Here is a 25,605-nt window from a genome sequence, read left to right as displayed (position 1 = left end):
TTTAAAGTTGCCGACAAAATTCTGTTTTTCAACACTGGTGCAGGGGAAATAGTACACTTTTGAATCTGTGTCAAATTAGGGCCGATATAGGAACGGTGGAATTTGGCACAGGGGCCGTTTTTAATTAATTTATTTTTTCTATATAATATTTCCAAATATTTTAGGTATTCAGTATTATAAACAAAACACTTGATATCTTTGGTGACATTTTCCAGTTTATTTAAAAATGAAGAGTCAATTATATAGATTTCATGATTAATTATTAGGGAGATTAACTTCCATAGTATGCACAATATGCACTTTTGCTGAAGACATTTACGTTTTGTTACAAAAATATGTTGTATTTTGTCTTTTTGACTACATTCTAAGCCATTTATTCATCAAACAATGTGCGAAAAACCTAAGATGGTCTTCAAAAGATTTACAATTTGTGCAAATATTAAAGGGCCTGTTCTTCAAAATGGACGTACAAGCGACTTTTGTGCTCGTAATCAGGGTAGTACATACATATATGGGTACGTAGAAAGGCGGATTTATTATTTAAGTTTTTGTAGTGGCTGTCCTGTCTGCGAAGCGCTGGATATTTTAATGTATTACTATCTTTAGCGTGGCAGAAACATACACGAAACAATTAAGGATTTTGCGAACCAAAATGAAAAACGGCGGAGCAATTTAGCGAGTTAGCGTTAGATTAAGGGAAGCCTTGGCTCTTTCCATCTGCCTTCGCTGTGGAATCCAAATGACATTACTACAATTAAATAAATAAAGGCAAAAACGCTTGCTTAAAGTAATCAATCTACACCACGGAACCGCTGGACCTGCTCATTCAATCGATCCTATCGACGGTATCGCCCCAAATATGCGCGGCAGTTGGGGCACGAGTGATGCACATCCATGCAGTCGTCGATGCAGCAAGGTATTAGGCAGCATCCCAGCCAGCAACTAAGAATGGAAAAATCGCATTAGTTGGATGTCCTTCGGAAAGCAGAAACTCAGTCAAAACTCACCCGAACAGGGCAATCAAAAATCCGGACAAGTAGGCAATCATTCCGGGCTCGGTGCGCGTGGTCGTCTCGATCTCGGCATGGCACGATGGACAGATCATGTGCGTCGAAGTGCGACTAATGGGCACAACCGTGGTCACAATTGTGGTATTTGCGTTGGTTGCGGGCGCCACCACTGGCGTATATGGACCCACGGGTTTCACCCCGCCCACCGCCTCCTGGTAAGAGGGCGGGGCCGAAGGGGGCGGCACATAGGTGAACTGCGGAGGAGCACTGCCAGGTTTACTCATATTGCTAGGCTAGTAAATGCACTTGGCGGTTAAAAATCTGCAAGGAAAACCCATTGATGGTTAATAAAAACGGCTACAATTTAAATTTGAATAAGGCATTCACATTTTAAAAGCAACTTTAATCAAATTTTAATTTAATCAATTTTCTTATCCTTTTTTTTGGCTTTTTATCGTTTTATTTTTATTATCAGCAGCAAGCCCGTTGGGAGTTCCGCGCTTAAAAACAATTCCACAGCTATTTACGCAATAAGAAATTGCCTTTGCTTTTTGTTTATGTGGCTACATATATGTACATTCCTGGCGTAATGTACACATGTATGTATGTAGATATGACGTGAAGATTGTATAAGTTATAAAATCAAAATCAAATCCGTTTTTAGCGAATTGCTGATAAAATGTGCAAAAATCAAACTGAATGTTACACATTCAGAAAGGTAAACAACAAGAACTAAGTTAATTAAAAAAAATGGACGCTTAAAATAGCACAGAGCCCAATGGTCAGAATCTCATTCCCATCCATCCACGGCGCCATGAGTCACTTTCGCTCATTTGGCACGCATTCGAATCTATTGGGGAGCAAATCCGCATAGAGAGATCTCAAAACATGCTTCACATGCATATACCCTATGCGGAATCAAGCTATAATCGATTTAAACCTAATGATAAGGCTAAAACTAAGAAAGGTATAAACTGGGCATAAGCTTAAATCACAGTATACAAATCAGGAAGCCTAATAGTTATTCAATAAAATCTCGTCGAAATATTCGTTTTCCGTGTAGCAACCGAGCTAAAGAATCTGCTGGCGGTCCCAAAGCAATTACCAATTGAAATTCCATAAAGGGATTGTCAGTAGACATGCAAAACTGGGAGCAACAATCGGAGTTTTCGGTGGAAATTCGGATAAGATATGGCAATTGTATTCGTATGACGACAATTGCCAAAGCAATTGAGCAATCGTTTTTACATGTCTGACGATCAGACGACAGGCGCTCAACTTTTGGACCTGGAGTATAATGACCTGCCCCTCATCCAATTCCAAACTGCGCCAACTTTCACCATTCGTTCAGGGAGCTACTGCACACAGATATACATAGATATCTGAAGCACATAGCTGCAGGCCAGGCGGAAGTAGATATGGCCAAGTCAGATAACCAGATGTGTTGGTCTTGGCCAGAACGCCAACGAACGGCTAAAACCTGCTGCACTTGGCGGAAATATCCACAGATACTTCAGATATACGAGTACGATGACGTATGTGGGCGATATGCATTGATCTCAGCTGAATCGGCTTCGATTTGGTTTACACTCGATCGAAGCAAATTCGTTAATGCAATTAGCATCCGCTGGCGTCCAGGTTCTACTTAAACTCGCCCATTTACCAGTCGAATTCCCAGAGATTGCCATAGGCATTGAAACCAGTTAAATGCGGCGGCTGGCATTAATTGGAAAATAAATTGAAACTTTGAGACACTAGAAATCCATCCCCCCATAAATCCATCCTATGTGCAACCGCAGCGATTACATCATGCTTTCAGGCATTCATTATCTTCTCAGCTCGTATGAATCTTCGCTTTCAACATGCGATAGTCTGGCGATTTTGGACCAAGCGATCTTAAACTCACAGAGTTTAGTGCTGACACCAACTAATTCCCTTTGGTAGTTAAAATAGTTAATATATGTCGGCAGTCGAGGTTTAACTTGTTTTTCCTGACTATCTTATCAAATTTTAATAAGGAATGCAGCTGGGATGAAAAATGGGATAAAGAGCTTTATAAATGAATAAAGACTGCAAAGCCTAATGCTGAATAATACCCAAACAAACCGATCTTATAAACAGATAAGATAATCCCCCCTCTTTGTCCCATCGTCATATGCCGCTTATTTACATAGTCGAAAACAATTTCGAAAATATCCAAAAAGCCGAGCAACGTGTACAGAGCAACCTTCCTACCAAATTGATGCTTCTTTTTAGAAGAGTATACAATAAATTAGAATATTCAGCTGTGTACGTCTGTGCGTACAAGGTCTGCCACTCGAAGCGATCAGAAGAGATTTAAAAAACGCCTTAATATGTATTTAATTTTAGCCTTTGTGTTAATTTCAGGCAGCATTTTCGTTTACTTCTCTGCCGTATGCCTAAATCATGAATCGAACTTTAGGCCCACGAGGCGTATTTATCCAACAAAATAACGTAAACCCAACTACGATTGCGGGTAAACCAGAAAATGGATTAATTGAAGACATTTTGTAGGTAAATTGTGGTGAAATTGCGCACAATTACCATGGAATGTAAACACTCTTTGTAGATAGAACTGGATTTGAGTTTGGACGACCTTGGAGACGCCCTTTTAAGATCGCTTTTTGGAACGGAACCGAATTGAAAACCCAGCCCGCCATTCACTGATGATCATGATGATGATGAAGTTGCTTTGGATGATGTGTATTCTACACAATATCTTTCGCACTGCCAGATGTTTTCGGCCGAATCAGATGCCACAGATGACGTAGTCGCGCCAAAAATAACCACTTCTGTGGGCGGCAAGGACGCGGGGGGCGTGGCAAACACAAGAGCAAAAGCCAATGAGTTTACAGGTGTGTGTGTTGGTGTGGGTGGATTGGATTGCTCAGTTGGAGCTGCTTGTTGCATTCGATGGTAATTAAATATCTTGATATTATCACACTTCGCCATGCCATAGATTGCACCATATAACACATATAACCACAGAAAAATAGCACGATTTTATTTGCGCTTAATTATAATGTACTTTTATTCGCACGCACACGTAGGTATGTACATCTCGGTATGAGTATAAGTGCACACACAAGGGCCCACTTTAATTTGATTTTGAGTTTTATCTAAATAAGTTTTAGACCGTTTTTTTTTTTCTGGCCGTATTTGGTTGTTATTATTAGCTTGTCGAACCTGCACAAATATTCTTTCGAAGGCGACCGTTACCTCGTATTTTGCAACCGAGAGCGATACGTTATAATAATAAATTTCTCGTGGCAGAGTGACCGCTACAGGTATTGTTCAGAAATACCGGAGTAAGGTAATCGATAGATTTCGATTGATATTGTATCGATTGCGTACTGTTTATTGTTTAAAAACAACAGAGCTGTCATCGACATGCACTGCGAAAAACACACGCCGGATATTCGCGAGTTAATGCCCGTGCGGGAGCACAGGTGCGAGAAATGTCCCGGCCTGGTTTTTGGCAACCTCAGTCACTACCAACTTCACCTGCGCCAGCGGCACCAGGAGGTGATCCCACCCGCGCATATTGGAGCAATCATTGCCTTCCATTGCCCGGTGGAAAAGTGCATCTACCATGTGACCACCAAGGGAGCCCGCAGCTTCACCAGCTTACGACTGCTGCGACAGCACTACCAGAAGAGCCACCTAGACAAGAACCACAAGTGCCAGGAGTGCGGCCAGAAATTCCTGCTGCAACACCATCTGGAGAAGCATCAGTGCTCAGAACACAAGTGTCCCGTGTGTGAACTGACCTACAACAGCAAGGCTGGCCTACGGACTCACATGCGGCGCAAGAAGCACCTGGTGCAGCATGAATCCGGCAAGGTTCCCATTCCCTCGCTGGCCATATGGAGGAAGCTGAACCCAGAGCCAATTCCGGTTCCTACAGATTCCTTCACCTCCTACAGTTTGAAAGCAGGCAGTGATTTAACTCCTTCAGAGGAGTATATGAACAATCTGCCATCCAGTTTGGCGGAGGTTACAGAAGTATCTGCTGGAATAGTCAATCCAGAAGCCCATATCCCCTCCACACTGGAGCTAGCCACTGATATACCGGCTCCAGAGGAACATATTCTTTGTTTTCTGCCCATTATGGATGTGCCTTATGCGCTAGAGATGTCATCCCAGAAACTGGATATGGAAACACAAACGGAGGAGGACGATCTGAATGAAATAAGGAACGAAGTGCTGGCGCCCTTGTTGCGCGATATAGAAACCCAAACGCCCGACACCAGAGGCGATATAGGAACGATGACCGACGATTTCGCAGAGGAACAAGAGCCTGTTCCGGTCGAAAACCATTTCCCCGCGTATCCAGGAACTGAACCTATGTTTGACTTACAAACCTTCGCCCACATGTACACCCAGACCTGCGACGAATTGTTCGAGGAACTGGGACTGTCCCACATTCAAACCCAAACCCACTGGCCAGATGGTCTGTACAACACGCAGCACACCCAGACCTGCGACGAAATAATGGATGAACTCTTCCCCGACAACTTTCAGTCCACTTGTACGCAAACCAGGTGGCTGGACTAGAAGGATACTGGAGAAGAGTTTATTGAAAGCTCCTGTATATTCTATGAATATGTTTTTTTTAATTATTAAAGTGAAAATTAAGTAAACAATTGTTTTGTAATAACTTAATTCTAAAGCCATGTTGTAATACAACTTTGTTCATAAGTAGTCAGTTTTTACGTAAATCTATACAGACTTTTGGCGAGGTTAATAAGTTTTTGACTTGGAGCGACCATCCGACTTGGTTAGGAGCAACTCAGAGCATTGAAAAAAACAATAGCTGCAGAAGCACAGGGCCAAGTAGTTGCCCACTCCACTGAGGTAGGCGCCGCGCATCAGGAAGTCACCAATCTCCTGTCCACCGATAAAGTAGACATTTGAGAAGGCCGCCGGAATAAAGAGCTGGGTGGCCAGCATGGCGTACAACCGCTGAGCACCCACGGCTCCCAGATGACGCTGTGTCCATCGCTGGTACTCCGGCATCGAGGTAAACGTCTTAAACACCTTCTCTGCTGCCAGGCAGAGGAAGTTCAGAATGCTCCAGATGAGCACATAGGTGTAGCATCCATGCCAGACGAACACAAAGGCGAAAGTCCAGGCGGTGGCGCCGAACTTGGCCGCTGCCGAAGATCGCTTGCTACACAGCTCTGCGTAAATGTTCTGAAAAAGGAATTCGTACAGGCCCTCATCGAAGTATTTCCACATGTCCGAGTAGAAGTGGATGCGTCCGATGCAACGAGGTCTATTGGGCGCTGGGATTCCATCCTGCACAGCAAAAGCTATTCCCAATCCGTATGTCACCGCGTAGTACAGGAAAAAGAACTGGCCCATGAAGTAGCCGGCGGAGTGCTGCCAAAAGACCGAGTCCATCATCTCCACCATGCGCACATCCCGCGACATGTAATGTATGTAGAAATAATGGAGGGCGCACTGCATAACCAACCACCATATGGCGCTGCGCAGGACTCCTCCGACAAATCCCAGCCAGTTCTGCTTTTCATCGTCCCTCCGCGCTGCGAACCTCTGGTAGCTGATGATCGGCCCATAGGTCAGACAGGGAAAGTACATGGCGTAGCCCAGATACTGAATGAGGCTGTATCTCCTTAGATCCTCCTGTTTAGCCCCCATCCTGGACAGAGAATAGCTGCAGCCACGAAGCACACTCCAGGACATGGTGACAATCATCAGAACGTATTCCGTGTAACCAACGCGATTTGTCCACCAGCCATTTTTCTGCATCACATTGATGCACAGTATCCAACCGGCGGACAAGAGCCACACAAGGTACTTTAGTGTGAGCAGGGAAACGAGGTAGTAGCTGACTATCAGTGTGCCTAGTAGTACCATCGATGACCAGTCTAGATTTACACTAAGAGCCAGGGCACAGACGCCGATGAATCCCAGACACTGAAGGCGCGGACATTTCCAGCGTATGACTCCTTGGACGCCCGCATGCAGCAAGTAGAAGGGCCAAAAGCTGACGATAAAGTCTCCAAAGTTCTCCAGCTCGTCGTTGCTGTCATCCCGATGCCGCTGCGACAAAGGATAGAAACTCCAGCCCTCCGGAAACTGAAACTTTGCCTCCTTGGCAATATGATCCCGTAGTCCATAGATCTTGTACAAGCCCACAACTATATACACTATATAAACGCCGAAGTAGACAAAAATCTCGCAGCGGGTAAGCAAAGTTCGATCTGGTAGCCTGGACATCACTAGACCACGCAGTTGGAGTCTTCATTCCGGGAAAAGATTGCGCTAGAGATGTGAAGAATCGGTGAAAATATCGATATTTTTATACGCTTGCTGGAGAAGAGTACCTGCATTTTGATTGGATTTCTCTCATGTCGTTATAAATTGTACCCATTAAAATCAAGTATTAATTTTTGGTTGTTTTTAATTAACCAATTACGATGAAGTAAACAATAAAAGAGCAGATGTACTTAAAATAGATAATGGTATCTACATATAGAGCTATGTCTACAGAACTAACTCTAGTATAGCATCTCTTTCTGCTCTTCCGGATTCTGTTTTGGTTTTATCAGGACCTAGGGCAAATGGTTGATGTGCATTGATGGGACAACATGCAGTTAATCGGTATGCTTATGGCTTCTTAAGGTAACTTATTGATTCCAGCTGAACGTCTGTAACATCAGAACTCCGAGGGCTTATTTCTAGTTTAGCATATCTTCTCCGTACTCGACTTTCAATTCCTTCTTGACCTTTCTGTTCTGGCTCGTCGTGCGTCGCTGCAGGTGTCTCCAGAGCGTGCTCTTGGGTATCTCGAAGAGGTTGGCCGCGTGATTTTGGGACATGCCTTCATGTAGGCAGGCATGCACCGCCTTGGCTAATTTGTCGCGCAGCTCATCCTTGGGCGTGGTGTCCCGCTTTCGGCAGGACACGAAATTGGGCAGGCGTCCCTGGGCGGACAGACGAACCTTGTGTCGGTGCAACGTGGACATGGGGATTTGCAACTCCGTGCTGATACTCTTCAAAGAGTCTCCATTCTTCAGCCGCTCGTAGGCCTCTAGCAGCGATGGTCGTTCCCGGTTGTTTCGCATGTAGGCGGGATTAGTGCGCACGCGCCGCCACAGGACTGTCTTGGAGATGTCAAACCGGTCGGCGGCCTTTTGTAGGCTTAAGCCCTCGATGATAACCGCGTCAGCCGCCAGATCCAAAGCATCGTTTATATCGTCTTTTACATCCCGTTTGAGCGCCGCGAACTGCTGTAGTCGCGTTGGTTTACAATCGGGCAATCGTTTGACAGGCTTCGCACTTATGGGCCGACGGATTCGCGTCTTTCCCACGCCCATCTTGCGGGGCTTTACGTCTATTTCCTCGTCCACAAGCTGGTCGTGCACGTCGTCATCGTCGTCCATTTCAGTACCCGTTTCCAGTTCCATAAGAGGATCGGTTTGTGCGAACTCTTCCTCAATCATTTGTGACTCGTGCTCCTCAGAATCCTCAGCAATGTCTGCATCCACGTCATCGTCTCCGAGGTCTACTTCAGCGCCACTGGTGGCCGCTTCATCAGCCTCAATTTTGGATAAGCTGGAAGCCGACTGCGTTATAGTAAAAGTGCCCGTGTTCTCGGTTAATATAAACTGATTGCCGCTGGAATTGCCGTCCATGTGTTCAATGGAGTAGGTGATCTTCGGCGGCTCGTAGACATCCAGATACTCCAAAGATCGGCTGGAGTGGCTGGGCTGATGTTGGGACCCCGCGAGAACAGTGGCTGGCACAGAAACCGTTGGTTGTGGCTCCTCCTCGTCGTCCAACAGCTCTGCCTCTGCGATCTGGAGGCCAGTGATGGACTTGGCCGACTCCACGGCTAACGAATTGTTTTCTACATCGACGCTAGGTGTACTAGCCGATGGATTGCACTCGAAGCTGATGGCAGATTTGATGCCCAGCAGGTTAATGGCCTCCAGGAACTCGGAGAGCGACGCGGAAGGCAGGCTCGTCTCTCCCATGTAAATGAAGGACAGCATGCACTCCAGCAAATCTCCACGGATGTCGGGCAGCATTATGGTTGCCTCCTGCCCGCGCGGAACGTCGACCAGGAGGTTGCGCATCAGTTCGCTGCAGGTGCTAAGCACGAAGAGATGGGCGCGCACTCGAACGCCGTCCCTGGAGGCCAGGACCACCTCGCAGTGCTGATTATCATTACGCAGCGAGCGCTGAATGTCCATAATCGTGGACGAGTGGCCCATCCACTTTAGGTGATTCTGCAAACGGTGCCGATTGTAGATTTGAATTTCAATTATCCCGGGGCTTTATCAGGACGCGTTTCACTTACCATCGTGTTGTGTTTTGATTTCCAATTGATTTCCAAGAAGTTTTTAATTTCAATTCTCGCAATTCCAAACGCAACGCGATGCCAGAGTTTTCAGCCAGGGTAGTCGAGTGCGCTGAAGCTCTCGGTATTTTCGGTATGTTTTCCATTTGCAACGAGTTGGTATTTTTAATTAATCAACATATCAAGTATTTAGATATATTTCGTATTGATAAATCAGGAAATCTTATATTTTGGAAATTAGTTGTCGAATTTAATAATAATTGAATATATATGCCGCAATTGTTAAAATTGTTAAAATACCGAACGAGGGCTGGCGAGTGTGATTAATTTGACCGCACTGACAACCCTGGGGCTCCAACAACTATATTGACATTTTGGCATTACATAAATTGTCAAAAACGGAGCAAATTGTTGAATTTATATTGAACAGTTTGTAGAATGGCGGCCTTAATCAGAAATCTGGGCGCCCGGGCCGCAGTCGCCGCTCTGTCGGCCAAACATGGTGGGTAATCGTCACGCCTCTAGAGCTTCAACTGATCTGTTATAACCCTCCAATATTCAGTGGTGCCCGCTGCAGGATCGGCTGCTCTCCGGATGGCCAGCACAGCGCCCGTGGAGCCTAAGAAGGCGGATAAGCGTAGGTAACAGTCGACTTTATCGCGGTGCCAATTACATGTAAGGCATTCCACCCACAGCCACTGTCCGCCAGCCGGACGCAGTTGCTCGCTCGCATCTCTCCGATTTCGGGCGGTATGTGGCCGAGTGCCTGCCCAAGTACGTGCAGAAGGTGCAGCTGACCGCCGGCGATGAGTTGGAGGTGCTTATTGCCCCAGAGGGCGTGGTGCCCGTGCTGCAGTTCCTTAAGGATCACCATCAGGCGCAGTTCACCAACCTGGTCGACATTGCTGGCGTGGATGTGCCCTGCCGCAAGAACCGATTTGAGGTGGTCTACAATCTGCTCTCGCTGCGCTATAACTCGCGCATCCGCGTTAAGACCTACACCGATGAGCTGACTCCCCTGGACTCCGCCTGCGAGGTTCACAAGGCGGCCAACTGGTACGAGCGTGAGATCTGGGACATGTACGGTGTGTTCTTTGCCAACCATCCTGACTTGCGCCGCATTCTGACCGATTACGGATTTGAGGGACATCCCCAGCGCCGCGATTTCCCGCTGTCCGGCTACGTGGAGCTGCGCTACGATGATGAGAAGAAGCGCGTCGTCTGTGAGCCCTTGGAGTTGGCCCAGGAGTTCAGGAAGTTTGACTTGTCGGCACCTTGGGAACAGTTCCCCAACTTCCGCAACGCTAATCCCCCCGCCGAGGTCGTTCCACCACAGGCGCCAGCCAAGAAGTAATCCGGAGTCGGTTTGTTAAATGGTAATTAGATCAATAAAACGAGATCACTGTGAGATGTGTAAAACGTAAAGGAGATGCTCGACCTAGTTATTTAGCTTCCTTGGCTCGTTGCAGTTCCACATAAAAACGCTATTCGTATCAAACCAGAGGGTCACAAGTATTTATTGATTTCCGTATTGTTTACATACATGGTAGTTTACACTCAGAGTTAAACGAATCCCGGATCTAGCACATCCGAAAACCTCCTTAAAGGACATGTGCACATACATACATAGATATAAAACGTTAAGTAAAACAAGTGTGGGCCTCTTGACAATACGTGCGCCTGCGCAGCGGTGCCCGGCGAAAGTACAGGTGCAAGGACGTACTTAAGTTTAGGCCGGAGCGGATTGGGGTAGTGGTAGTTGTACTTGGTGAAAACCTAATCGTAATTCGAGCTTCAGAAGTTTGATACACCGCCTGGCTGCACCGTCGTCAACGTTTTATTTTTTGTTAGATTTTTCGTTCGGTTTTTTTGTACAAGAACATACACATTCATATATATATATATATATATATATATATATATATATCGTACATAGGTACACACACATAAACATAGTATTACATTTAGCGATTTAAAAAAGTGTTCACCCCGCCTTCATTCCGGCGGAGTGGTCCAAAAGATTTTCGTTACTTTACAATGGCTGCGTGCATCTGGGCACGGCTCAAAAAACAAATCTCCGGCGCCACATGGCGCCCTCTCCGGCAGTCCGTCCGTGTGCCCGGGCTCCGGGCCGGATGCACAGTGGGACTGGGACAACAAATGAAAACTTTGGTGCAGGTCGTGAGCGCGTGTTTTTCGCGCTTCCTGCTGACAAAAAAACAAATTCGACAGACGACCGTGTTTGGACCATGTTCCAGAAAGAAGGTCGAGCAATGCTTGGGTTCTAGTCTGGTGGAGGTCATTCTCTCGGCGGCCGTCCTGTCACAAATACAAATATGCGGGCTTGGCCACGTCAGCTCCAGATTATATCGATTCCGTCTTAGTATAATGACGAGCTGCACCCGCTCCACTGCTACTACTGCCGGCAGAGGAGACGTACGGCGACGCCTTGCCACTGCTGCTGCTTCCCGATCCCGTCGTGCTGCTGCTCAGCTGATTATCGGCCGCTGCCGCTCCACTAGATGCAGCGGCCGCCTCGTTGTTGAGCCGCTCGTGATACTCCTGGAAACAGGGCACAATGCACAAATTCGTCTGGCACTCCGGGCAATGGTATTTCGTTTTGCGGCGCAAAATGCGTCCATGCCCGTCGATGGTGTTCCAACAGAAGTTGCAGCCCAGCGCCGGACCCGGTCGAATAACCGGGCAATGACTAGAACGCGGATTCTCGAGAGTGATGATCTCCCGTTGGGTCTGCAAAAATAAGGAATGCAAGTGAGTGATCCTTAAATTGGGTACGTACCCAACGCACCTGGGGTGAAGACACCGATCGCTGCAGTTCCTCGTTCTTGACACGCAGCGTGGGCAAATGCTCAAACGAACTGCTCATGGTGGCCTGGCCGGGATGCAGATGGGTGCCACTGATGGAGCCCGAGGCAGACTTGGAAGTCCGCAGCCTCGAACCACCTCCGTTGGCGGCCTCTGCTGGATTCTTTCCTGCCCGCTCCACGACTTGCGATCTGCTGATGGAGGGCGAGAGCGGAGACCTTCGCTCGTGTGTTACATCCGATCCACTGGAGAACGTGGGCGACAATTGATGCCTACTGACGCTGTTATGAAGCGCCGAATTGGGCGAGGTAACCACAGATACGGCTGCCGACACTGCCGACAAGGAGCCGGGACTGGCATTTGTGGGCGTGGCCGCTGTTTCACTAGAAACCACTGGACAGGCCACTACGCGCGTGGGCACCAGGTATTGTGAGGAGCCGGCCGGCGGCGGGGACCCCGAGGCGTAGATGGACTCGGGCAGTGAGATGTGGTGCGGATGGTGAAGCGGCGCCGGAGTGACATAGCTGGCATTTGAACCCGACAACGGATGCGAGTATTGGCGGTGCAGCGGGGCAAACGGATTGCTGCCAGTTGCCATCGCAGAACTGGATCCCGAACCGGATCCTGCAATGTGCAGCGCGGACTGGCGAGGCAGCAGCGGATCTGAGTGCTGCTTGATGAGATAGGGAGTGCTGGACGGCACGCTAAGCAGGTGTGGCGTGGAGGGGCCCAAACTGGGCGCCGGTTCAGAGGCATGGCGCTCGATCCGCGGTGGAACGGTTAGCAGGTGATGATGGTGGTGCACAGCTGGCTGGTGGTGCAGATGATGCGAGCCCGTGGTAGAGTAATCTCTGGCCGTGGCATTCGTGGCACCCGCAGCATTGAATGGATCAAAGTCGAGCGTAGTTGCAGCCGTATCCGGGGATATCTGATTCGTGGACGAGATGCTGTCGCTGTCCCGCTTCACCCTCGGCTGACGGGTGAGCACCCGGTTACGCTTGGTGCCCATCACCGCTGGCGAACTGGGCGTGCCATCTGGATCACATTCGCCGGATCCCACGCCTCCGATGCTGAAGGAGCGCTCGAAGCTTCCGCTGCCACCGCTGCTGCTGCTGGTGGCCGCCAAAGGAGGATGTGGCGCATGAGGAGCATGCGCCGGACTGGGTTCTGCAAGGAAAGCAGTTTAGAGGATTAGTTTTTGAACTGGTTTAGAAAGCCTAGACACGGTCGCTTAAGGTTCATAATGAAAAATGCATGGATGTTTCGAATGTTTGTGGACCATTTCCGAATCAATTGTAAGTATATTTCAACTCATCCTATCCGCAACCGTGTCTTTCTGAATGGGAAGAGCGAAATGAAGCCAGGGGAGCAGGTGGAGTATGTTGTAGTTTTGAAAGTTTATTCGTTTCTTGCACATCGACTACAGTCTAGAATGTTCGTTCCATCGCGATATTCGTTTGGGGCGCGCATTACTTGGTATGGTACATGCAACTTATAATACAATCGGTTCTTTATGCACTTACGCTGATTTAAATAATTTATATATATATTTAACACACATAACTAGCGTAGTTATTGGTACTTTGCAATTGTAGGAAACAGAGTTAGTAATATTTGCTTATTGTTTCGGCTATTTTCGCGTTGTTTCTGTTCTCTTCTGCTTTGTTTTTCGTGGTTCTGTAGTCTGGGATCGGATCGGGTTGGCTTCGGATCGTAGGGATCCTCCATGGTATATCATGCGTGTGGGCGAGTGTAATAAAAGTCCAATATCAAAGTTTACGTTACTCTATGACTTCTAACAAATCACGCTTAGTTCTTAGTATGCCTTGACACAATATAAAAAGTTCTCTATTAGTACAATATTTATATGAATCGTATTAAAAACACACTATACGTAATCGTTATTCAAAACCGGAATTGTACCTCCGCTTTCCGTCTTCGTTTCTGTTTTGGTTTCCTATTTGCCTTTAGCTGCAGTCTCCGTTTAGGATTTTGGGTGGTTACGAGTTATCTTTAAGTTTCGTTTGTTTGCGTATCTGTATCTTGTAGTCCGTCACCGATATCGTCGCATCGCTATTTGTATGTACATTGTCTATGTACAAAGAAATCGGGAAAAACAAGTGCCGAAGTAAACGAGTCCCCCTGAAAAACACCCCCTTCTCAGATATGTTGTTTTCGGATTTGGAATTATGTATAACCTAGAGTCGATCACCGTAAAACCATGTGCCAGAGCAGCCTTGAGTAACTCAGAAGGAAATGAAAAAATTTGTGTGGATACATTCACAAATATAAATATATATACATATATATTGATTGGTACATATTTATCATACATATCCAGTTCGCTTACACGCTCCTCCTACTCATCCGCCGATCTAGTAGCTTAGTCTATGGTACGCGGTCCAGCGATCATCAGAGCTCTCTGCTCTTGACATTCGGTCTTATTCGGCATGGAGTCGGGAGTCGCTAAGGATTGCGCCAATGCGTTAAGTAGTGTGGATTTGCGTCACTGTACACAGAAAATGTTCTCACATTGATAGGGAAGCTAAATATAATGCTCATAATAGGGAGGTCCTACATACTGATATTTGCTATTGTAACACAAGTGCAGAAATTAAATCCCTTTCGAAACGAGGAAGAAAACTTATTTCTGATGCGCCAGAGCCTAGCAAACCGCAGGATGTGGGGAATTTATGCCAGAAATTGCCAATAAATCTCATTTCGTCCTTAATGTTTATCATTACGATTACAGGTAGAATTTTTGGTTTCGTCCATTGCTTGCTTGCATTACAGAAAGTGGAATATGGAACGGATTCCGCAAGGTTTGATCGGCTGCTGGCACACAGCACCACTTTTTAGCTGCAATTGCTTACAAATCATTTTATGTTCGCGATTAACACTAATAAAATTGTATAATTTATGTACAATTACATTATTCTTTTACACGTAATATAGCTATATATATATATATATATATATATATCGAAGATCTGCACTACCGATTTCTTAGTTAACAATCGTAAAAATGTAGGGTTCAAAACGTTTAGCTTAAGGAATTAGGTTCTATGAAATTATTACAAGTGCGGCTGGCTTGCCTGCTCTCTTAATTCGCTTCGCTCCTCGCCTCTCACTTCCGCCTTTCCTTGCGATCCTCCTGCTTCGCTAAGCTCAGCTGAGCGCAGGAATCCGACCCGATTCCACTTCTGCTCCATCCTGGGCCGTCATATCGTATCGTATTGCCATTTTGCCGTACAAACGGTCCGCTATATACACTAGATTGCTGCCGTTGCTCTAATACCTGTATCGATCAATTTGGGGGCTCTGTGTCCGGACATAGACCTACGATTTGTCCAAGTACTGCAGGCCCGTACTGGTCACGGTAGCCACCGGCGGTGCAGCCACCGTCACAAAGTTGTTGATGAGGAAACTGTGGGCCATGCCCATTGGAACAGAGACGGGCATGGCTGATATGCTCAGGGATTCCGCTGGCTCGCTTCCGGCCATCACGGCGGCTGCCTGCAGCAGAGTGGCCGTCCCCGCCTGGCTCGAAATCGTATTCTATATTGAGTTGAAGTTAATACTCTGTAGATTCATGGCGGTGGTCGGATTAACGTTGATGGTGCCGGTGCCTGCGCCCGTTCCCGCACCTGCCCCGCCGCCGGTGGCTTCGATGTACCGCTGTCGAGTCATCGAGTGGACATTGGCAGGCGAGTCCATGTATCGCGGATCGAACAGGCTCATCACCCCGATCGCTGGGTGCGAGTTTCCTCCGGCCGGCAGACTTCCAGCTCCGCTTCCCAGGCCAGCGTGGTGCGAGGTGCACATGAGCGAAGGCGTCGGAGTCTCCGCCTGTGGTGGTATCTGCATGCCGAGCGTTTCGTTGGTGTTGTCATCGCCCTGATTGGTTGAGGGCGTTGGTGAGGGTGACAGATTTGGCTCCTGTTTAACCACGCGCGCTTTAATGCTGGGCCGTGACACCGGATAGCCCCGCTTTTTGTATTCCAGCCATAGTGTCCTGTTGTTCACTCCGTAAAGTCGTGCTGCCTTGCAGAATCCGATACCTCCTGTGCGTACCGCCTCTAGGGCTCGTATAAAGTTCTCGTCTCCCTGCGGATTCACAGATCTCTTGCGCTTCACCACCTGGTTGGCCGCTCCAGTGGCTCCACCGTTTCCAGCACTGGCATTGCCCGCTGCTCCGCCAGCAGCACTGGCTCCACCAACTCCCGCGTGCACCGGGGATTGGGTGGGCGTTGGACCCTGACTGTAGACCGATTGCACCATGTTTGACTCATTGGGTGAGGTGGGCGAAAGGTTCTGGGCCGCCGTCGCATAGCTTCCCACTAGATTATTCACGGTAATGATCTGCGACGAGTAGGCCTGTCCGGAAGCGGAGGCCTGCTCCTGCTGTTGCTGCTGCTGGTAGTGCAGCTGCTGCAGGTGCTGCTGCTGTTGGGTGGCTTGCTGCTGGGCTTCGTGCTGCTGACGCTGATCGCTACTGACGCCGCCGGCGCTATTCGCACCACTGCTCTGGCTACCGGCACCACCACCGCTGCCACCGCCGTTGCCCAGCAAGTTGGACTGGCAGGCGGGCAGGGAGAAGCGCGAATAGTTCGAATCGACAACTGTCCATTGCAGACCTGGGAAGGGGAGAGAGAGAGAGACAGCGAATGAAAGATTGGTTCTGTTACTGGTACTGGGGCATTTCGATCGAAATTGAAGTTGAGATCGCTCTCTCCTAGCTCTAATGGATCGGGACTAGGTCTGGTTCGGTTGTGTTGGTACTGAGACAGTTTATAGGTTCTGAGGCAGTTCATAGAGGTACAATAGGTACAATAGAGGTAGGTAGTAGAGGAAAGATTGCTAAGGCTAAATCATTATCATCGGAAACCGCTGTTTGAAATTCCCACAAAACAAAAATCAAAAAACGCAAGTAAACGCAAATCGAGAATGAACAATTTAAAAACAAATCATAGGTTTAGTTTTTGGAAGTTTTGGTTTTTGTTTTGGACTCTGTGCTAGCTCTCTCCCATTCCCAAGTTCAGGCAGGATTCGGTTTTTTTTTTTTGGAATACAATACACAATAATAGTTAAACATAGAAAATTTCGGCATTTCACAAATATTTGCACTTAGTCGGTAAATTGGTAATGAATAATCGGTATGCTAGATCTCATATTTAGCTTTAGCATTCATTTCTCCAAGCGCTGTGTACTGAAATTGTTTCGAAATGGCACCGTTCGTGTGTGAGATATGCAGATGAAGTATGATTGTGGGCATTATTTCGATGGGTGAATCGAGAGTACACAGTGGTTCAGACTTCAGATTATTTGATTAAGAGAACATAGGTGACAGTGCTTATCAGTTCAATGAACCCCAACTAAGTTCGCAATTCATACCAACAGTGTAAAGATACATTGTTTCAGTCATGTAGAGTAGATGCTCGCTTCAAAAAAGGTAAGTGATGTCCAATTTATACATATTCTTACATACTTTTTTCCTCTTGACTCCTGCTTTGCCTATAGTTTGTCAGCTTTTTTTGACTACGAATTACATTGAACTATTCTGTGTTTTTTGTTTTTTAAAAGTAATCAAGGCAAAACAAAACTAAGAAACGATAAAAAAGAATCCATCCTGACGAATGAGATCCCTACCCGATGAACAATGAGCTTTGATGGAACAGTGTGCTGGCTTTTGATTTCCAATTGCGACTTACCCGAGTGTGAGGACTGGGAGTTTGGTGCATCGTGCTCGGATGGTGTAGTGCCGCCGGAGATATCCAAGGGCATCGTTTGGTTCACGCCGCCAATGTCCACTTCGGGCTTCTGCACGTGGGCACCGAGAAGATAAAGAAAACAATTAGTGCGTTTGATCAAGCGGACGAGGGTACAAGGTTAACGTGACCAATTTCATTACAATTTGCATGTGTAAGTGTCCGTGTCCATCGTCCAGATCCGAGTCCTGCGGCTGCTGGTCCAGCTCAGCGCTGGCAGACTCCTTGAGCAGCTTGGCCGCGTGCAATGAGTGGCCGGCCAAACCGCCGCCAGCACCAAATGTCATCTGGTTCATCTGGGCGAGACTGAGCCCGGCGTTGCCAGCCCCACTGCCCGCGTCCAGGGAGCTGTTGTGCTGCTCCTCCGCATTGTTGCGATCGCCTGAGCCTGCATTATTATAAAAATCAGTTATTTTGAACCGTGAAAATGTTGAATCTATCACGACGATGCTTTACCCAACTCCAACTCACCGTTATTCGAGGATTTGCGCAAGCGCTTGCGCCTGGTGGCCGGCGATGTTCCAGCGCTCAAAGGTGACGGCGTACGTCGCATCTGGTGGTGATGCGTCTGCGCCGCCTGCGCCTGTCCGCCCTGCTGCTGCTGATGGTGGTGGTGATGATGCTGCTGCTGTTGTTGCTGTTGCTGCGCCTGTTGCTGTTGCTGCTGCAACTGCTGCTGCTGTTGGTGGTGATGGTGCTGCTGCTGTGCCTGTTGCTGGGCCTGCTGTTGCTGCTGCTGCTGGAACTGCTGGGCCTCGCTGCTGCTCCACAGGGAGTCGCCCACGCTGCTTCCACTGGCAGCCCCAAGGCTTCCAGCCGAGTTGCCCGCTCCAGTGCCCACTCCCGCGCCGCCTACCAATTCGGTGCCGTCGGTCGAGGACTTGCTGTCCGACTTGGTAAGATTGGCCGGATCCGTAGGCATCTCCGCTAGTCCTTTGATCTTCAGCATCTCGGCGGTCTTGAGGATGTGCGGCAGCTGCTCCTGCGACACATTTACCTCGCCGTAGTACATGAAGTCCACCATGGTCTTTAGGTCATCGTACTGCACGTCCTTCAGGATGACAATGGGATGTTGGCACGGATTTGTGGTGAACAAAGCCTATCGAACACATTTGATACTTAGTTTAGCTCTCAAGGAATATGCACTGAAGTGATCACCAACTTACCTGAAAGTAGGAACTACAGGCGGACAGCACAATTTTGTGGGCCTGTAGCTGGCGACCCTCGGCTGCCAGGGTGACGTCCACCAGGGTGCCATTGTGCAGCAGCGAGGAGCACACGGAGATGAAGTTCGGCTGGTGATTGTTCCACCGCAGGCAGAACTGCTGCACGGACATGATGGCGAGGGGTCCGGATCCGCGTCCGGGATGCGGATTTGGAGCTCCCTAAACCTCAATCTCCGGAGGAACCTCCTCCTCCTCCTCCTGCTGCCGCTCCTCTCCTCCTCCTCCTTCCCTTCGTAGCCAATTAATTCGCACTGATAACACTTTTTATCGCCTCCCGCTCGCCGCTCTATTGATTTTTATTAATTTTTCTTGCTTTCCGGTGTTTTGTTCGCTTTTGTTTTTCACTCTGCCTTTTTAATCAATTAAATTTTATGAACAATCACTGTCTGTGCATGTGTGTGTGCGTGTGGGGGGTCGGGATTTCGGTTTTTGGGGGGGGTGTCGACTTCTATGCCGCACGCATCGCGAGTCACTGCAAAAAGGGGTAATAAAAATGGAGTTTAAATAAATCAAACATTATCGATGGTTACACAAATTGCTCAACAACAAATTCGCTCTCTTCCTCTCTCTCTCTGTGTCTCTTTTGCCTTTCACAGCTGCGCGCTCTTCTCGCTTACAATGAAAAAGAAAACAGAAACAACAACAACAACGGCGGCACTGCGTGTGTATGTAATTATACAGTCGCGAAAATGAAACACACACACAGGCACGCCACAGCCATACTTGTTGTTGTTGTTGCGCGTTGGCCAAAGTTTTATTTTTGATAAAACCGAGAACGTAATGAAATCGTATAGCTTTTTGTATAGCCGCAGCGCTGTAGACCTTGAATTTTCTTTAATTCTTATGACGTAATTATATACGCGCCCCGCGCTCCGCCCTCTCTTTCGCACTTAATCGCCATCCCCATGCCCATCTCCCTCACTCTCTCACCCACACAGACGACCGCCGACGACGTACAAATCGCTGCTTCTTCGTTTATTCATCGTATCGATATTTTCAGTTTTCTGTGTTTCAGTCGCATTTATTTATGTCGCGCGTTATTTTCGTATGTCTTTTAGGGGCACAAAGCTGATGCACAAACTAGCGGAGCGCCACATGTTTTTCACTTGCTTTTTCCCCCACCCCTCAGAAAATGCCTTTTCTTCTTTCTTTTTATCGCTTTAACAAACTTTGACTTTTTGTGGTAGGTTTTTGCTGTTGTATTTCTTCTTTTTCTTTTGCTTTCCAAAAACAAAATGGCGCGCAACAAATTTATGCGAGAGGCAAAACAACACGGAAAACCGTTCGAACGAGCTGAATTTCTATACGTTTGGATGCCGCACTGTTTGCGCCAACATATTTACCACTTTTTACATTATTTTAATGCGTATTTCCTGACGAAAAACGCATATGAAAATTCTTACGTTTTACTTCTTTATGCGAAAGATTTTTGTGACTATATGGCAACTCTGTATAAATCGAGTTGGCATGTCGCTGAACAGTGTGACCGCTCACAGATCAAAACTAGTTACCAAATTGGTAAAAATGGTTGGAAACTTTAATTTAAGTAGTTAATTGAAATTGAATGGTTACAATTTTTATTGCTCTCAAGAAAATTACATATTATAAATCACAATCGGCGTTGCCACACTTTCCCTGTATTGTTTGCACTTTACGGAACAAGTTCGGTTCCCTTGGTGACTCGCGAATTTGTTGTTGGCTTTGGCTAGAGATGACAGTATTAAATACACACGATAGCCTGCAGCCACCAAATTGAACTAATTGTGCTTATTGGGCGGTAAAATACGGAAATACCGCTTAATAGCCGTTATAAGGAATGTAAATAGGGGTAAGAATTATTAAAACTTTATTCTAACCAGCAAAACACAATCTCAAACCATCGATATTCGCATTGCCGTGCTCGCCGGTATCGATGCATTTTCCCCTGTTCATCTCTAAGCAGCAAGTGCAAAAAAATCAACTATACTATTTTACATTCGGTCCGTAAAGTTTATGAGAAAAGAGCTGTTCCCAGGATACCAGATAGAGTCATGGAGGAACTACGCAAGCATTTATCCAAGGTGAACGTGCCCTGCGCATCCGGCGCGGGAAGTCCTCCGATCTACAAGGACGAGTGCGTCTATTCCTACGACAATCCCGAGACGCCCACCGGTTTGTACGTGTGCCTGCACAGCTTTTTGGGTTTCGGCGAGGCGTACGTGCGTGAGTACGCCGACAAGACCGGCAACCGAGTCTTCCTGCACATCCAGCGGGTGAAGACGCCAAAGGAGGGCACCGATACGGAGGCTGAATGCGATCCGGAGTCGGAGGCTGGGCCGGAACGGAAGATCACTCGCCTGGCCATCGGCGTCGAGGGTGGCTACAACGAGTCGGACATGGCCAAGAAGTACGAGATCAAGGACACGTACAGCATCGTGGTGGCGCCCCAGCTGGATAAGAAGCTACCCTATCCGGATCCGGAGCTGCCCATGCGTGTCACCCAGGCGGTGGAGGCGATCCTGGCCGCCGACTCGGCAATTGCCAAGCTGGAGAAGGCCACGCTGATGGGTTAGTTGCAGGATGTCTTGGGATGACAAAGTTAACCTAAAATCAATCATTTTACAGGCACTTGGGATGGTGAAGTGCGTCAGGCTTCGAAATACGCAGAGAACCTGCAGCAGCTGGACAATGGCAAGAAGATTCCCCCATCCGGCTGGCAGTGCGAGAAGTGTGATTTGACCAACAACCTCTGGCTTAATCTGACCGATGGTTCGATCATGTGCGGTCGCAAGTTCTTTGACGGCAGTGGAGGCAACGATCACGCCGTGGAGCACTACAGAGTAACGGGATTCCCGCTGGCAGTGAAACTGGGCACTATCACCGCTGATGGCAAGTCGGATGTTTTCTCCTACCCGGAGGACGACATGGTACTTGATCCCCACCTAGAGCGCCACCTCTCCCACTTTGGCATCAACATGGCGGCGATGAAGAAGAGCGAGAAGTCCATGGTGGAGCTTGAATTGGATATTAACCAGCGGATCGGCGAGTGGTCGGCGCTTACAGAGAGCGAAAGTGAGCTGCAGCCTCTTGCCGGTCCTGGATACACTGGCATGCGCAACCTGGGCAACTCCTGCTACATCAACAGCGTGATGCAGGTGCTCTTCGTCATCCCAGACTTCCAGCAGCGATTCGTGGGCACCGGAGCGGAACACTATTTCAGGGAGTTCCCCAGCGACCCGGCCAACGATTTCAACATTCAAATGGCCAAGCTAGGAACTGGCCTGCATTCGGGAAAGTACAGCAGTATCGCCGAGAACACTCTGGACACCGATCACAGCACCGGAATTTCGCCGGCCATGTTTAAGAACATTGTGGGCAAGAACCACCCTGATTTCAGCACCAAACAACAGCAGGATGCCAACGATTTCTATTTGCATTTGCTCACCCTGCTGGACAGGAATTCACGGAACCAAACAAATCCCGCAGATGCTCTAAAGTTCCTGCTGGAGGATCGCGTTGAGTGTCTCGCTAGCCGCAAGGTGAAGTACAAGACTCGCGAGGAATACAGTTTCCGTCTGCCTATTCCGTTGGATAAGGCCACCAATCTGGATGAGGTTCGGGAGTTCCTGGAGCGTGAGAAGGCTGCCCGAGAGACCGGACAACGGCTTGTGGATCGCGATATCGTGAGGCACAAGGTTCCTCTACAGGCCTGCCTGGAACGCTTCTTCGGCCCGGAGCTGATCGAACAATTCTACTCCACTGCCATTGATGGCAAGACGAATGCCAGGAAAATCACGCGATTGGCCACCATGCCCGACTGCCTGATGATTCACGTGGGAAAGTTCACGCTGGGCGACGACTGGGTTCCCAAGAAACTGGACGTTTCCGTAGACATGCCCGATGAACTGGATCTAAGCAACTGGCGCTCCGCTGGTGGCCTGCAGCCTGGTGAGGAGGCTCTTCCTGAGCCCGCCGCAGAGGAGGTGAAGTTTGCATTTGACGAGGCGGTCATGTCCGAGTTGCTGACCATGGGCTTTCCGCCGGAGGCCTGCAAGCGTGCCTGCTACCACACGAAAAACAGCGGATTGGAGGCAGCCTCCAACTGGTTGATGGAGCACATCGCCGACGAGGATATCTCGGAGCCATTTGTGGTGCCGAGCAACAGCATTGGAGACAGCGCAGCCAACCAGTTTGTGGCCAATCCCGAGAGCCTGGCCATGCTCATGAGCATGGGCTTTGACGAACGACAGGCGGTGGCTGCGCTGAAGGCGACCGATGGCAACGTGGAGCGCGCCACCGACTGGATCTTCTCGCATGCCGATTCTATTGGTGTTGAGGAAGTTGCCCCCGCTTCGAATTCATCAGCTGCAGCGGCTTCCTCGGCGCCCAATAAGACCGACTACCGCGATGGAGGTGGCAAGTACCGTCTGATGGCATTCATCTCTCACATGGGCACCTCCGCCCAGGTGGGGCACTACGTCTGTCACATTCGCAAGAAGGGTGAATGGGTGATTTTCAACGACAGCAAGGTGGCCAAGTCACAGAACCCGCCCAAGGACCTCGGCTATCTGTATCTCTACATGCGCGAGCAGTAGCCAGCCCGATCTCAGTCCAATCCGAATCACACCAGTCCCACAACCTAATATTATACGCCCTGAAGAATGGAATTTAATAATAAACTATATATACAAGGCAGCAATAGGTTTTTTTGGGTTTTAAAACTATTCAAATGGAAACTTTTCTTTCACCGAGCTCTACTATGCAATCTAACCAATTGATGAGTCATTTGCTTAAAAGATATATCCATTATTGATGACTAATTTCGCGTGCATATGTAGCTAAAAATAGTTACATAAAAGAAAACATAAGATCTGCCTTTTTAACTGGAATTTTATTCAGTTTTCTTAGGACTCGACTCCTTGGAAATAGGAACAAGATCTCTAATGATGCCGTTCAGCCGATCTGCGAATGCTTGGAAGGAGAACTTCTGCTGCACCCGCTTGTGACCCTGGTCACCCATTTTCACACGCAGCTGCTCGTCTCGGAAAAGCTGGTGCATTGCTCCTCCAAAGCTCTTTTCGGTTTTTTCGCACAGAAAGCCCGTTGAAGTGTTCACCACCGTTTCAGTGGGTCCACCGCTGTTCAATGCCACCACTGGCTTGGAGCAGTACATGCCCTCCAGCGGCACAATGCCAAAGTGCTCGTTTTCGGGTGTATACAGCAGACAGTGGGCGGCAAAGAGCAGGCGACATTTCTCCTCGTCGGTAGGCGAGCGCAGCAACACAACGTGATCCTGAAGCTTAAGCTCCTCCGTGAGCTGCTCCAGCTCCGCAAAGTGCTCGACATTTTCCATGCATCGAGTGTCATAGCCCCCCGCGATGATCAGTCGACAGCGTTTGAAGTCATTGGCGGGCAGCATGTCGCCCAGGAGACGCAGGGAATGTAAGCCAAGTGCGTGGTTCTTCTTTCGCTCGTACCGATTGATGTCCAGATAGATGAAGGCGTTGAGTGGCACTCGCGGATGCACGGGCTCGTCAAATAAAGCAGACCGCTGCTCCAGCTTTTTCTGCATCTGGTCAAAATACTGGGTGTGCAGTGAAGGATACAGCACATCCGGCACCGTGCTCAGCCGGCGGAAGGTGTCCTGGAAGACTCGCAGCGTAAACTTGGAATTGACCAGCACCTTATCTGCCAGACCGATGGTGTGCTCCTCCAGCCAGTTGATGGGCAGACGGTACAGCCACTTCAGCAGACCTTCACGGCTGCTGAGGAGCTGATCCGGGAAGTGGCAGTAGAATAGAACTTTCGGACGATGAGGAGCGAAGCGGAGTACCGGAATGCATACAGAGATTAGATCGCACACCACCACATCCACCTTCTCCCGCTGGGGCATGAAGAAGCTGGCATAGATCGCCGCATAGAGCATGCGCAGATACGCACAGATGGCGTAGAATCTTCCAAAGAGCCCGCGTGGCAACCAGTCCCCCACAACGTGAACCGGAAAAGTGCCGTCAGCCGTCTCCTTGAAGCAGTGCGTGCTGTCGTGGTGATTCGTTAGGAAGCTGACTTGGTGTCCTCGCTCCTTGAGAGCCAGAGCTGCATCCACCACCAGTCGCTCGGCTCCTCCGATGCCCAAATCCGGGTGGAGGAACAGAACTCGAACCATGGCCGCAACCGGAAATCTGCAGTGAAGTAATTGGCCAACGGGGGTCAAAATATTGGCATTCTTTAGAGGGCTTTGTTTTTATTATTTGAAACTTTTAAATATTTCTTCAGCTGATTCGCGAAAGTGTGACCATAGTAGGATGGATGTTCTATGCGGTTCTAAAACATATACCAAATATATTCACTCCTTTTTATTTTATTTAAAAGTATTATTTAAAAGTATTTATTCTGAAGTTATCTAAGTAGTTAAAATTTATTGATAATTGCTTATTATAAGT

At 48.3% G+C, this 25,605-nt stretch overlaps 8 protein-coding genes across 16 annotated transcripts; 3 read left to right on the top strand and 5 right to left on the bottom strand.

The window, feature by feature from the left end:
• Positions 1-195: 195 nt before the first annotated feature.
• Positions 196-4,346, bottom strand: LOC6543761 (cell death-inducing p53-target protein 1). Of its 2 annotated transcripts, none has more exons than XM_015158205.2 (3): positions 4,251-4,346; positions 1,008-1,331; positions 196-942 (listed from the first exon to the last, which is right to left on the bottom strand). In XM_015158205.2, exons 2-3 carry the CDS (start codon positions 1,292-1,294, stop codon positions 837-839), a joined length of 393 nt encoding a protein of 130 aa, XP_015013691.1. In that variant the 5' UTR covers positions 1,295-1,331; positions 4,251-4,346; the 3' UTR covers positions 196-836. The 2 variants fall into 2 exon arrangements, with proteins under 2 accessions (XP_015013691.1, XP_001971355.1); XM_001971319.3 differs by having other exon boundaries at positions 4,218-4,345.
• Positions 4,347-4,365: 19 nt separating this feature from the next.
• Positions 4,366-5,686, top strand: LOC6543760. Its single transcript, XM_001971318.3, has one exon. The coding sequence runs from the start codon at positions 4,422-4,424 to the stop codon at positions 5,586-5,588; it is 1,167 nt and encodes a 388-aa protein (XP_001971354.1). The 5' UTR covers positions 4,366-4,421; the 3' UTR covers positions 5,589-5,686.
• Positions 5,631-7,341, bottom strand: LOC6543759 (protein-cysteine N-palmitoyltransferase Rasp). The gene has a single exon (XM_001971317.3). It carries the CDS (start codon positions 7,275-7,277, stop codon positions 5,775-5,777), a length of 1,503 nt encoding a protein of 500 aa, XP_001971353.1. The 5' UTR covers positions 7,278-7,341; the 3' UTR covers positions 5,631-5,774.
• Positions 7,342-7,579: 238 nt separating this feature from the next.
• On the bottom strand, positions 7,580-9,474 carry LOC6543758 (modifier of mdg4). The gene is made up of 2 exons (XM_001971316.3): positions 9,364-9,474; positions 7,580-9,292 (listed from the first exon to the last, which is right to left on the bottom strand). The coding sequence occupies exons 1-2, from the start codon at positions 9,364-9,366 to the stop codon at positions 7,739-7,741; spliced, it is 1,557 nt and encodes a 518-aa protein (XP_001971352.1). The 5' UTR covers positions 9,367-9,474; the 3' UTR covers positions 7,580-7,738.
• Positions 9,475-9,678: 204 nt separating this feature from the next.
• Positions 9,679-10,791, top strand: LOC6543757 (NADH dehydrogenase [ubiquinone] iron-sulfur protein 3, mitochondrial). The gene is made up of 3 exons (XM_001971315.3): positions 9,679-9,865; positions 9,926-10,000; positions 10,059-10,791. Exons 1-3 carry the CDS (start codon positions 9,802-9,804, stop codon positions 10,715-10,717), a joined length of 798 nt encoding a protein of 265 aa, XP_001971351.1. The 5' UTR covers positions 9,679-9,801; the 3' UTR covers positions 10,718-10,791.
• Positions 10,792-11,272: 481 nt separating this feature from the next.
• On the bottom strand, positions 11,273-20,678 carry LOC6543649 (AF4/FMR2 family member 4). 7 transcript variants are annotated; one of them, XM_026977823.1, is made up of 7 exons: positions 20,587-20,678; positions 19,124-19,655; positions 18,429-19,056; positions 18,101-18,345; positions 17,901-18,009; positions 12,173-13,356; positions 11,273-12,114 (listed from the first exon to the last, which is right to left on the bottom strand). In XM_026977823.1, exons 2-7 carry the CDS (start codon positions 19,292-19,294, stop codon positions 11,728-11,730), a joined length of 2,724 nt encoding a protein of 907 aa, XP_026833624.1. In that variant the 5' UTR covers positions 19,295-19,655; positions 20,587-20,678; the 3' UTR covers positions 11,273-11,727. The 7 variants fall into 7 exon arrangements, with proteins under 7 accessions (XP_026833624.1, XP_015013686.1, XP_026833625.1 ...); XM_015158200.2 differs by having other exon boundaries at positions 20,527-20,662; XM_026977824.1 differs by lacking the exon at positions 20,587-20,678 and adding an exon at positions 20,114-20,513.
• Positions 20,679-20,695: 17 nt separating this feature from the next.
• On the top strand, positions 20,696-23,857 carry LOC6543648 (ubiquitin carboxyl-terminal hydrolase 5). Of its 2 annotated transcripts, XM_026977828.1 has the most exons (3): positions 20,696-21,011; positions 21,126-21,730; positions 21,788-23,857. In XM_026977828.1, the coding sequence occupies exons 2-3, from the start codon at positions 21,214-21,216 to the stop codon at positions 23,755-23,757; spliced, it is 2,487 nt and encodes an 828-aa protein (XP_026833629.1). In that variant the 5' UTR covers positions 20,696-21,011; positions 21,126-21,213; the 3' UTR covers positions 23,758-23,857. The 2 variants fall into 2 exon arrangements, with proteins under 2 accessions (XP_026833629.1, XP_026833628.1); XM_026977827.1 differs by lacking the exon at positions 20,696-21,011 and having other exon boundaries at positions 21,082-21,730.
• A 177-nt stretch (positions 23,858-24,034) lies between these two features.
• Positions 24,035-25,481, bottom strand: LOC6543647 (alpha-1,3/1,6-mannosyltransferase ALG2). Its single transcript, XM_001971311.3, has one exon. It carries the CDS (start codon positions 25,326-25,328, stop codon positions 24,054-24,056), a length of 1,275 nt encoding a protein of 424 aa, XP_001971347.1. The 5' UTR covers positions 25,329-25,481; the 3' UTR covers positions 24,035-24,053.
• Between the last annotated feature and the right edge of the window lie 124 nt (positions 25,482-25,605).

This window comes from Drosophila erecta, unplaced genomic scaffold (assembly GCF_003286155.1).
Source record: "Drosophila erecta strain 14021-0224.00,06,07 unplaced genomic scaffold, DereRS2 tig00000021-arrow-pilon, whole genome shotgun sequence".
NCBI lineage: Eukaryota > Metazoa > Arthropoda > Insecta > Diptera > Drosophilidae > Drosophila > Drosophila erecta.
This window is presented reverse-complemented; position numbering and strand designations above follow the sequence as displayed.

What these genes read in the sequence shown, in the direction of transcription:
- LOC6543761 (XM_015158205.2), bottom strand. Translation starts at nt 1,294, where the DNA reads ATGAGTAAACCTGGCAGTGCTCCTCCGCAGTTCACCTATGTGCCGCCC. An exon ending in TTTTTGATTGCCCTGTTCGG is followed by an intron (nt 943 to 1,007) that starts GTGAGTTTTGAC and finishes TTCCATTCTTAG; the next exon opens with TTGCTGGCTGGGATGCTGCC.
- LOC6543760 (XM_001971318.3), top strand. Translation starts at nt 4,422, where the DNA reads ATGCACTGCGAAAAACACACGCCGGATATTCGCGAGTTAATGCCCGTG.
- LOC6543759 (XM_001971317.3), bottom strand. Translation starts at nt 7,277, where the DNA reads ATGTCCAGGCTACCAGATCGAACTTTGCTTACCCGCTGCGAGATTTTT.
- LOC6543757 (XM_001971315.3), top strand. Translation starts at nt 9,802, where the DNA reads ATGGCGGCCTTAATCAGAAATCTGGGCGCCCGGGCCGCAGTCGCCGCT. An exon ending in CGCTCTGTCGGCCAAACATG is followed by an intron (nt 9,866 to 9,925) that starts GTGGGTAATCGT and finishes TCCAATATTCAG; the next exon opens with TGGTGCCCGCTGCAGGATCG. An exon ending in GCCTAAGAAGGCGGATAAGC is followed by an intron (nt 10,001 to 10,058) that starts GTAGGTAACAGT and finishes TTCCACCCACAG; the next exon opens with CCACTGTCCGCCAGCCGGAC.
- LOC6543649 (XM_026977823.1), bottom strand. Translation starts at nt 19,294, where the DNA reads ATGTCCGTGCAGCAGTTCTGCCTGCGGTGGAACAATCACCAGCCGAAC. An exon ending in GCGCAAATCCTCGAATAACG is followed by an intron (nt 18,346 to 18,428) that starts GTGAGTTGGAGT and finishes ATAATAATGCAG; the next exon opens with GCTCAGGCGATCGCAACAAT. An exon ending in CTCCCAGTCCTCACACTCGG is followed by an intron (nt 13,357 to 17,900) that starts GTAAGTCGCAAT and finishes CTTTCCTTGCAG; the next exon opens with AACCCAGTCCGGCGCATGCT.
- LOC6543648 (XM_026977828.1), top strand. Translation starts at nt 21,214, where the DNA reads ATGGAGGAACTACGCAAGCATTTATCCAAGGTGAACGTGCCCTGCGCA. An exon ending in GGAGAAGGCCACGCTGATGG is followed by an intron (nt 21,731 to 21,787) that starts GTTAGTTGCAGG and finishes ATCATTTTACAG; the next exon opens with GCACTTGGGATGGTGAAGTG.
- LOC6543647 (XM_001971311.3), bottom strand. Translation starts at nt 25,328, where the DNA reads ATGGTTCGAGTTCTGTTCCTCCACCCGGATTTGGGCATCGGAGGAGCC.